The following is an 11,775-nucleotide window of genomic DNA, read 5'->3' on the forward strand; positions in this document are numbered from 1 at the left end:
GGGGGTCTGTGGGCAGGGGTGATTATAGGAATCAATAGGAATCTGGGTGCACCCAGATGCTGCCCCCCATGAATGAGTAAGGGGTAATTATTACACCTACTCATTCACCAAATACAGTAAAATTGTAAACAAACACACCACAGCCTATACAAAAGTCCTTTTTCTGTTTAAAACCAAACAGGTTTTTGACCAATCCGTTATTAAAAAAAAAAAAGTCTATCAATGTATTCCATCGTCAATCCCGTTGTCCAGAGAAGTAGATCCACATCAATCACGATGGATGGCGATCCCCGACTTGCCAAAAGAGAAAATCTGTGCTGTCGCGATCAATCCCGACGATCACTGCCCGCAAAATGACAGCTCTGATCTGAATGTTGACATTCAGGAGAAGAGCTGTCATTTGGTGAATGGGTAGAGGTAACTATCCCTTACTCATTCATGTAGGGAGTGCAGCATCTGGGTTCCCCCTTTATGAAAGAGGGCACTCAAATTCCTATAAGCCCCCCCCCCAATTTCGATTTAGATTGAAACAAATCGCACATGTCTAGAGGAAAAAAAGTGGGCTCTCCAATAACAGAATAAAGACCGAGAACTACAGAACAGACAGGCATTAAACTGACCCTCTTCCCAAAAACATAAATCCCCCCTTCATGCAGCTCTGCAATCTGATCCGTAATTGTCTGCACTTCCTATTGTAAATAAAATAATTATTTGTTAACTTACGTTTGTTGGGATCCCATTTCTTGTTCTTGAATAGGAATGGTGATGTAGCCAGTGTCTTCCTCCAGGAAAGACTGCGTCACCAGTGCTTTCCCAGGGAGCTCTCTTAGAATAGTTTTTTATTCCCCAAATCTTTCAAGAGCTCAGGAAAAAAAGCCCATTCATTCTTTCCTTTCCACACAAAATGTAATCCTCAGGTCACTGGTGGACCGGTCACAAAAGCACAGGAGAAGAAGCTGATCATCGATGACATCTAGGAGTTAAAATTAGAATTCGTGGAAGAAAAGATTTGCATTAGCATGAGGCAAAATAAAAAATAAAGGGCCAAATAATTACAATTAGAAATGTTTCTTGTGCTCTAGAGCAGCGTTTTTCAACCACTGTGTCGCGGCACACTAGTGTGCCGTGAGATATTTTCTGGTGTGCCGTCCATAAATAAATCGTTAATTTCTTTGATCAATCAAAATTGTTTTGATCGATCAAAGTTACTCACCTCTCCGCCGGCTTCAGGGTCTTCCGTCGGAGAAACATTTTCTTATGGTGGTGTGCCTCGTGATTTTTTTCATGAAAAAAGTGTGCCTTTGCACAAAAAAGGTTGAAAAACACTGCTCTAGATAATACAGTGATGGTGGCAGTGTCAAACGGGGGGAAGAGCAGAGGTCCACTTTAACCTTCAGTAGAATATTCCACCCATAGCATGATGTTGGAGCTGTCTGACACTTGGTCTGCCACTGTATTCCTCATAGCCTACGTCTTCTCCTGTGTACTGGGTATATATTATATACAATGTATACATCTCAGCCCGTCCATGTCCTGTCCCCCCAGATTCAGCGTGTACAGAACAGAGATCTCTGGCTCAACTACCAGATAAAGAAGCAGAACATCGACTCCAAGAACGGCTCCACCAACAACGAGAAAGAGCTTTTCCATGGAACCGACGCCAACTCCATCCAGCATGTCAATCATAACGGATTCAACCGGAGCTACGCAGGGATACATGGTGAGAGATGTCAGGGGAGCAATTAAAGTTTATTAGCCTGTAATGTGTATAAGATATCTGGACGTGTTTCTGAATACACAGAATATAACCGGCTATTAATATCATGAAGAAATAACAATGTAGCTTGAGGATTCAGAAGGTGTCTCATTGCCTTGGGCCAGGGGTGAGCAACCTTGGCCCCTGCCTCTGGGAGTCATGCCTGCGGCTGTCAGAATCTCGCAGTGCTTCATGGCATTAATAGTTCCACAACAGCTGGAATGCCAAGGTTGACTACTCCTGCCTTAGGAAATAAAAAATGATTTTTTTACAGCAAATCGAATCAATCTTTAAAAAGGATTCTTTTGGATCAACTGCAGTTTCTGAGAATGCAGGTATTTCATTATTTTATTTGTGTGTTTTGGTTGGAGTCAATGTACACATTTATTTTATTCCAACCTGACTGTGTAACTCTGCAGCTGACTTCATGTTGTACACCAGAGCTGCCTCTTCTATATATACATGTCATAACGTATCTCCAACAGGTCCTCATTGTTGTCGCTGGTCTGGGTGGGGAGATTTCCTCTAACTTCCTATCCTAGTGACACCATTTCACTCCCAGACATTCAGGTTTTCACCAGAACAGGGAATGGCAGGAAATCTTCCCAACAGGGACACCTTTAACCAAGGGAAAGAAAAGAGAGCGCCAATAGGTTTTTGATAGTCCAGACAGAGTTTATTAGGTGCAGAGTTCTAAGAAAACTCCATCTTGTTTCAGGGGTTTAAAGAGCCCCTTCATCAGGGAGATAGACTTTTATAAATCACTTGGACTTGAGGCTCCTTCTCAAACAAGTCTAATGGAGCTCAGAGTCCATGGTATCTATAAACATATGAATTTAGCTGAAGGCAATCTGGATCCAAGAATAGTTTCTTAAACCAGAGATTGGAGCAGTCTGCACCTCAATATATGTATTTTAAGGATTTCCCTTCAGCTAAAAAAGTCTAAAGCTAATTGACTTGTAATTTATGATTGATATGGTTATAGATACCGGGGACTCCGCGCTCCAATATACCTTTTTGAGATGGAGCCTTGAGTCCAATTACATATTGTTGATTTATAAAAGTCTATCACCCTGATGAAGGGGCTCTTTAAACCCCTGAAACACATTGGAGTTTTCTTAGAACTCTGCACCAAATAAACTGTATATGTAAACTTCATGGCACTCTCTTCTCTTCCGATACGAAGACTCAAAGACCCAACTTATGGCCCACTGGAGTGTTGTCTGCATTCATCAAGGACTCTTAGTCCCAGCTGGTATACCTGCCTATAGCAGAGACCAGACCCCTACAGCCTAATCACTCTGACAGAGGCTATACCCTCCCCCACTCTATCCAAAACTGTACTTTAATATCTCACTAATATCATTAATTTACTCTCTAGTACAGTATGAATATCTTGTCATGTCCGGTGTGTTGTGAGGTGGCCATTTACACCATGTCCATTGGGCTAAATTTTTAACAGATGCTTAATAAATGGGCAGAAGAAAACCAAAGTGCTCTACCCCCTTTGTCCATTATCACTGTATAGGACACCGGTGCACAAGAAAGGCTCCTGCCAGCCCTTCCTATATTCTAGATAAGGATCTGGAACCCGGTGCTGATTGTTTTTAACAAAATCTTCTAATCAGGTCAAGGCATAAAACCAGTCATATGCGTTTCAGCCACAGTGGCCATAATCACAGCTATAATTAAGGCTACTTTGGCTGAAACGCGTTATGACTGATTTTATGCCTTGAACTGACCTTGACCTTGTTTTTCTGTGTTGATGTGCATTTGGTGAAAATAGAACATCCTGCATTTAAATACAGCCCAATGGATGCGGTGTGAATTTCGGCCTTAGTGTCTTCTCCCTTCACTCACACCTCTAGGTCTTCTCTCCTGCTGCTCCTCTTCTCTGGAACTCTCTCTTTAAGTGATAATAATGTGCGATGTCTTTCTTCCCAAACAGCTGCTGCTTTTGGAAACGGAACATATTTTGCAGTAAATGCAAGTTACTCTGCTAGCAGTAAATTCGCCAAACCTGATGCAAATGGGCAGAAACACATGTACCTGGCCCGCGTCCTCACCGGACAATACTGTCCTGGAAGAGCTGGGATGATAACACCTCCTGCCAAAAGTACAGCCAATCCCCTCGACCTGTATGACAGTGTGACCGATAACATCCACAACCCTTCAATGTTTGTGATATTTAATGACATCCAGGCCTACCCCGAATATCACATCACCTTCCAGTGATGATGTATTACTGTGCCAGGGGGGGGGGGGGGTGGGGAGATGGGGGGGGCACAAATCTCTGGGATAGTGATTCCTGAAAACACCTCATTTCAATATTCTAAGTTGACAGTTTTGTCAGAGTGAGCGCCATCGCTTGTCTACAGCCGTCATAAAACACCATAAAAAATGATTCCAGCACAAACACGCACACAGGTACTCATCAGTGAAGGACCGGGAAAGCCCTTGGAGGCTGAATGTCCCGGCCTCCCATCGTCTCAGCTTGAATTATTATTCTATATGATCTCCAGGCTGGAAGCCGGCGGTGGAGCAGAGACAAAGTTGGCCCCTTTGGCAGCACCAGTTGCATGTTTCCAATAACATTGTATGATGGTGACATGATGGTTCAGTAGAACTTTATTCTCCTTCTGATACCATGTGACTACCCAGCACTAGCTCAATGATTCCAATAATTGTGGGAAGACTCACCCAGTCTTATCCTTCTGTAGGTCAGTCATGTCTGTGGGCCATTTCTCAGTGATGAGATAGTTTATCAATGGAGCGGTGACCCGGTCCCTTCACCAATAAGCATCTGTAATAATCTGAATCTCCACCGGAACTGTTATAATAGAGCAGTTTTAGCTTTTGTTGTTTTTAATGATTTACTCCTTGTATTCTCTCCCTGTCAGAATTGTCCAGCTTTGTGTCAGGCCTCCTCAGCGGCTGTCCCATCTCCAGTGCTAATAAAACGGATATCTTTAAAAAAATGATCATATAATAGAGGTGCTGTCATGATCACACGTGAAAACTCATAGGACCATTTTTACTGTCTTCCATACAGAGCCAGTTATCAGCCCTGAGCTCAGGCACAAGATAGGACTGGCTCTGACGGGGAGAGAAAATAACAAAATAACTGCACACACAGCTCCCCCGAGGAGTAAGACCGAGCTATTCAAACCCAAAGACCTTAACCTGTGATGTGCAGATAACATTGCAACTTGCTACTGTTGCTATATGTTTATTCAACCCCATTGACTTATTCACAGATTTCCGCAGCTGTGTTCCATCTCTGGCCATGAGGGGTATTACACCGAGGAGCATGTGGATATTTGGTATCTTCCACTTCAACCCTGCTGTTTTCTGCACATTGGTATCGTCTTCCCAGCCTTTTCTTCTGTGCTTCCTTTTCTATCTTCATCCCTCGCTGAGGTTACAGGGTCTCCTTCTACCTGTTACAGGCAAAGATGGGAATGCCGTTCCCACCTCTAATGACAAGGAATCACATCATCTGTATTGTGAAGGCAAATAAACTGCATTGGATTCTTCTCCGAGTCTTTTTAGCGAGTTGGACATTATCTGTGACTATCACCAACTCAGGAGGTTGTCATACTATCCGTACAGATGAGTCTCAGGGAGGTAAGTGCACATACATAAAGCGGTGGCTGTCACAGAATAATTATACCTATCCCTTCCTGTATAAGGTGTTTACTGGGGACATTGGATGGTTCTGTTATATAAAAAACTAGAGGTCACCGAAATGGAAATTACAGGCCGAAACCGAAAATGTTTTTTGTTTTAATTTTTTCAAATTTTTCAAATATTTTATTTTTTACTTTACTTTTAGGGGCTGCGGGTAAATATTAGGGGTCTAAACAGCCCACTGATATTTCCCTTTTTAAAATAGAAAAAGAGATTGAGGACACAGAGTCATCAGAGACACATAGAGCCCTCAGAGACACGCAGAACCCTCAGAGACACGCAGAGTCCTCAGAGACACGTAGAGCCCTCAGAGAGACACAAAGTCCTCAGAGACACACGGAGCCCTCAGAGACACACGGAGCCCTCAGAGACACTTGTCTCATAGCTCTGGTCCTCCATCCCCTCCCCCTTGTCTCATAGCTCTGGTCCTCCATCCCCTCCCCCTTGTCTCATAGCTCTGGTCCTCCATCCCCCTAATTAGTTTGGTTGCCCTCCGCTGGACTCTCTCCAGCTCCAGGACATCCCTTCTCAGTACCGTAGTGCGAGGGTCCTGCCCGATTGTACTACAAATCGAATGTATTGATTAGGTCTGTCCTTATATTATATTATTAGATCAATGTGAAGGAGATTGTACCATCTGATTGTATAGTGCGGGGGCCAACTTTACAGAGTGCGGAATGGTAACTGGTGTCAGACTGCTGGGCGGAGCGGCCAGATCTCCGCTGTGTGAATTTCTGACTGCAGCCCCTGTTATAGGAATCCTCTGAGTGTTCCTGATCATTCATAATATGAGGACAGAGTATGTTTACTATAACCACAATCATGAATGGACAGGAAGTGATGTAGATGTGATGTAGATCACTTCCCATTCATTCATAATTGAGGATATAGTAACCGTACTCTGTCCTCAATTATCTACAAACACTCAGCGATCCCTGACTGCTTGTACCCGCTCTCCTCTCTGACCAACTGTCACAGGAGGCTGATCGAGCGGTGTAGGGAGGAGAGCTCCGCCTCCTGTGAAAGCGCTGGCGGTCTCTGCCCCCACACCGGTCTGCCGGACTGTGATAGGAGGCTGAGCGCTGTGTGGGAGGAGAGACGCCGGCCTCGGCCTGTCACAGTTTATCTCCTCCTCGCTGGGACACCAAGAGCAGCGCTCAGCGGGGAGGAAAGAATGCAGAGATGCGCAATGTATCGACAGGAAAATTACACCTTCGGCATTTAGCCAAAAGGGCCATTTTTGGCCGATATGTTTCGGTGAATCCCTATAAAAAACGTTTTTTAAACAAAAAAAAATATTGTGTGATAAATATAACGTTCTGGAATCCCCATCTCTGGAAAATGGCGCTGAGGTAATGGCAGCCACCAACCATCATACACATGGAGATCCCGCCTCCTATTCCCCCAATACAGCAACCAGGAGAAGCGCAGACACATCCAGAAATGGTCCCAGGGGGTGGGGGAGGGTATAAAGCCGAATGACAAGCCTCAGATCAATGGACAATAATTTATTGAAATAAGTGGAAACAAAACTATATTTCTAGACAATGAGACCTTCATCCTTCTATACAACGCACACTGTAACTGCGTCATTGCAGATACCACCGCTGGAAATCACAAAGTATCCGCGATCTTCTGCAAGGAAATCTATATACAAAGTATTGATGGATCAACTTCACCTTTGTCCAGACGTGAAGAAGAGTGGCAGAGAAATTGTACTGAGACGGGTCATAAATGGGGCGAATGTATCAGAATTTATATCTAAAATGGGTGAACACCGGGCCGCCAAAGCTTAGTCTGCACAGGCGCTGTATGCAGGGTGCCCACGTGGCCTCATGCTGGCCGCTTAGCTAGGTGGTGCCCACGTGGCCTCATACTGGCCGCTTAGCTAGGTGGTGCCCACGTGGCCTCATACTGGCCGCTTAGCTAGGTGGTGCAGGTTACATTGGCGATTGCTTCAGTGGTTGCTGTTTGTTACCAGCCAGTCGGCTGATTGGAGTGGGCGCTCTGGGTGGGCCGTGTCCTGAGGAGCACTTCGTGTCTGCTGAGAACAAAATCCAAGATTTGGCTGAAGTGATTTTAGCTGCAAAGTCGATCTTTGAGATTCCTTCACAATATGTGGAAGCGGTTCATTGCGCAACGATCGAGAATCCTCAGATTTAGGGCATGTCCACCATACACGTGTCTTCCATCTGTCCAAAAACAACTTGGGACATATACACGACTAGAGGGCTCTACATACCATCTCACCGTCACCTTATATCTGGTCTTCTATATGTTTGGTGGGCTGATGTCTACCGTTGCCTCTCCTGCAGTTCCTCCTCCGTCACCATTAATGGTGGTTTGAGATAGAAGAGAATACGTCTCGGAAACGTTGCTCGGGATCGGGGTCTGGTGGTCTTTGCACACATTCTATACAGTGGACATTGAGGTGATATCTAATGTTTTATGGGTTGAGGGTCATACGATGGAGGATAGCCGAAGATCTTCGAGTATCTTCAAGGTTTTGGTACCTCCATTGGAGAATTCATTATTGGACTTTATTGGTCCGCCGTGAAAATAAACCGGTCCTTAGACCCGGCTCGAATAAAGCTGCACCCAATAACGGTGACCAGTGGGCAATGGGGGGAGTTTGAAGGAGTATCGTTGGGAAACTCCCAAATGGTTAATGAGAGGACAGTATTGGACATAGTATGGGCCGTTGTTTTTGGAAGGTATCCAGGGGAGCAGAATAGTTTTGGAGGTTTGGGAGGTCAGTGGACACCAGTTGTGTTTAGGGATGAATTGTACCATTAATATGATAACATGTTAGTCCTCCATAGTCCTCCTCACTATTTATAGGAGTTTGGAGTCTTTTTCTGTGGAGAGAGGGGCTCCCTGTGGCCCTGTCCCTGCTCACCCTGATCTTACCCTGCCCCCATAGACCTTCTCCAGAGCAGATAGCCAAGCTATGCTCCTCCTGTATAAAGGGGGCAAATCTAAGCCCCAGGCCCTCACACATCTCCTCCGCACACTTGAATGGCACATCATAGAATAAAAAACGTTTTTTAAACAAAAAAAAATATTGTGTGATAAATATAACGTTCTGGAATCCCCATCTCTGGAAAATGGCGCTGAGGTAATGGCAGCCACCAACCATCATACACATGGAGATCCCGCCTCCTATTCCCCCAATACAGCAACCAGGAGAAGCGCAGACACATCCAGAAATGGTCCCAGGGGGTGGGGGAGGGTATAAAGCCGAATGACAAGCCTCAGATCAATGGACAATAATTTATTGAAATAAGTGGAAACAAAACTATATTTCTAGACAATGAGACCTTCATCCTTCTATACAACGCACACTGTAACTGCGTCATTGCAGATACCACCGCTGGAAATCACAAAGTATCCGCGATCTTCTGCAAGGAAATCTATATACAAAGTATTGATGGATCAACTTCACCTTTGTCCAGACGTGAAGAAGAGTGGCAGAGAAATTGTACTGAGACGGGTCATAAATGGGGCGAATGTATCAGAATTTATATCTAAAATGGGTGAACACCGGGCCGCCAAAGCTTAGTCTGCACAGGCGCTGTATGCAGGGTGCCCACGTGGCCTCATGCTGGCCGCTTAGCTAGGTGGTGCCCACGTGGCCTCATACTGGCCGCTTAGCTAGGTGGTGCCCACGTGGCCTCATACTGGCCGCTTAGCTAGGTGGTGCAGGTTACATTGGCGATTGCTTCAGTGGTTGCTGTTTGTTACCAGCCAGTCGGCTGATTGGAGTGGGCGCTCTGGGTGGGCCGTGTCCTGAGGAGCACTTCGTGTCTGCTGAGAACAAAATCCAAGATTTGGCTGAAGTGATTTTAGCTGCAAAGTCGATCTTTGAGATTCCTTCACAATATGTGGAAGCGGTTCATTGCGCAACGATCGAGAATCCTCAGATTTAGGGCATGTCCACCATACACGTGTCTTCCATCTGTCCAAAAACAACTTGGGACATATACACGACTAGAGGGCTCTACATACCATCTCACCGTCACCTTATATCTGGTCTTCTATATGTTTGGTGGGCTGATGTCTACCGTTGCCTCTCCTGCAGTTCCTCCTCCGTCACCATTAATGGTGGTTTGAGATAGAAGAGAATACGTCTCGGAAACGTTGCTCGGGATCGGGGTCTGGTGGTCTTTGCACACATTCTATACAGTGGACATTGAGGTGATATCTAATGTTTTATGGGTTGAGGGTCATACGATGGAGGATAGCCGAAGATCTTCGAGTATCTTCAAGGTTTTGGTACCTCCATTGGAGAATTCTTTATTGGACTTTATTGGTCCGCCGTGAAAATAAACCGGTCCTTAGACCCGGCTCGAATAAAGCTGCACCCAATAACGGTGACCAGTGGGCAATGGGGGGAGTTTGAAGGAGTATCGTTGGGAAACTCCCAAATGGTTAATGAGAGGACAGTATTGGACATAGTATGGGCCGTTGTTTTTGGAAGGTATCCAGGGGAGCAGAATAGTTTTGGAGGTTTGGGAGGTCAGTGGACACCAGTTGTGTTTAGGGATGAATTGTACCATTAATATGATAACATGTTAGTCCTCCATAGTCCTCCTCACTATTTATAGGAGTTTGGAGTCTTTTTCTGTGGAGAGAGGGGCTCCCTGTGGCCCTGTCCCTGCTCACCCTGATCTTACCCTGCCCCCATAGACCTTCTCCAGAGCAGATAGCCAAGCTATGCTCCTCCTGTATAAAGGGGGCAAATCTAAGCCCCAGGCCCTCACACATCTCCTCCGCACACTTGAATGGCACATCATAGACTCGGCCGAGGAGGGGCCCCCGCCTGTCAAATGGTAGAAACATCTGCGCAGGGGACCATGTGTGTTAACCCCCAAAACACCGCTCTGCCCTAAAAGTCCCTGATCTATCACTGTTCTGTACCTTTAAGGACTGCTGGGACTTCTATATTGGCTGTGTGCCGCTTTCACAGCTCTGGGATTGCTGGAACCTGTAGCTCTGTATTGGCTGCTATCTGGATACCGGGACTGACACTACTCCAGGCATTGTATAGGACTTACAACTGTCTTCTTAAATCTCGCCCTTCAATCTGATTGTGCAATCTCCTTTATATCTCCACCATCCACTCTGTATGTCTGTGAAGGTTCTCATTCCTCCGGGTCACGTGGTATAGCTGCAAAAAATTATTCAAGGCAACTGGATTTTTCTTGAAGACGTTTCACTGGTCATCCGACCAGCTTTCTCAATTCAGCTGGTCGGATGTCCAGTGAAACGTCTTCAAGAAAAATACAGCAAGTCCAGTCGCCTTGAATTATTTTTTACAGATACATCCACTCTGTACATAGTTACATAGTATTTGGGGTTGAATAAAGACATAAGTCCATCAAGTCCAACCCATATAGGTCCGCGCTCAACCCATTCTTAGGAATACTTGTATCCAGTGGCGTAACAATCACCATAGCGACCCAGGCGGCCGCTATGGGGCCCGGGGCCCTGCAGGCCGCTGTGGCGTCTCACGCTGCTGTCTGTCACTGGCGGCTGTGAAGAGAAATGCGCCGCTGTTCAGGTCACTGACAATGAGCCGGCAGCGGCGGTGGAACAGGCTGGACCCAGCAGTGGAGGGGGAGGCGGGGCCAGGGGGTTGGCATCAGAGGAGGAGGTGTGGCCCGGCGACGAGGGCGGGTGGAGCTCATCACCGACGGTGGAGGAAGAGGAGTCGGACAGGTAAGGAGTGTGACCAGCCCACCTGAGGGTGACCCTGCAGAGCCCACCTTAGAGAGTCTACGGTGGGCTCTACAGGGTCACCCTCAGGTGGGCTGTGTGGGATCTCAATTGGGCTCTGCAAGGGGCGTAACTAGAGATCAAAGGGGCCCTATACAAAATTTTGCTAGGGGCCCTGTGATTTATAGTTACACCCCTGCTTGTATCACTGAATATTACGGTCCCTCAGGAAATCGTCCAAAAGTTTCTTGAACAAATCTACACTCTTGGCTGATGGCAGCGAGTTCCAGACCCTGACCGCTCTTACTGTAAAGAACCCTCTTCGCCCATTGTGCTGGAATTTTTTCTCCACCAACTTTAGGTGGCGGCCTCTAGTCTTTGTAATGGAGTTAATCTCAAACAGTTCGTTGCCAATGTTGCTGTCACAATTGAACATCTTGTACATGAAAATCATATCCCCCTTATTCTCCTTAATTCCAGCGTAAACATGTTTAAGGTCAGAAGCCTTGTCTCATAGCTCTGGTCCTCCATCCCCTCCCCCTCCTCCTCGTCTCATAGCTCTGGTCCTCCATCCCCCCCCCTCCTCCTTGTCTCATAGCTCTGGTCCTCCA

The 11,775-nt window shown here is 46.1% G+C and overlaps 1 protein-coding gene across 1 annotated transcript in view; it reads left to right on the plus strand.

Annotated features, from left to right (window-relative positions):
* Positions 1-4,010, plus strand: part of LOC108802430 (poly [ADP-ribose] polymerase 14-like) — a 37,273-nt gene extending 33,263 nt beyond the window's left edge. Inside the window, exons 14-15 of the mRNA XM_018574286.1 lie at positions 1,546-1,720; positions 3,705-4,010. Coding sequence (XP_018429788.1) covers positions 1,546-1,720; positions 3,705-3,991 — 462 coding nt within the window. The 3' untranslated portion in view covers positions 3,992-4,010. The remainder of the gene's footprint in view (positions 1-1,545; positions 1,721-3,704) is intronic.
* The last annotated feature ends 7,765 nt before the right edge of the window (positions 4,011-11,775 follow it).

This window comes from Nanorana parkeri, unplaced genomic scaffold, assembly GCF_000935625.1.
Source record: "Nanorana parkeri isolate BGI_ZX_2015 unplaced genomic scaffold, ASM93562v1 scaffold2859, whole genome shotgun sequence".
Classification (NCBI taxonomy): domain Eukaryota; kingdom Metazoa; phylum Chordata; class Amphibia; order Anura; family Dicroglossidae; genus Nanorana; species Nanorana parkeri.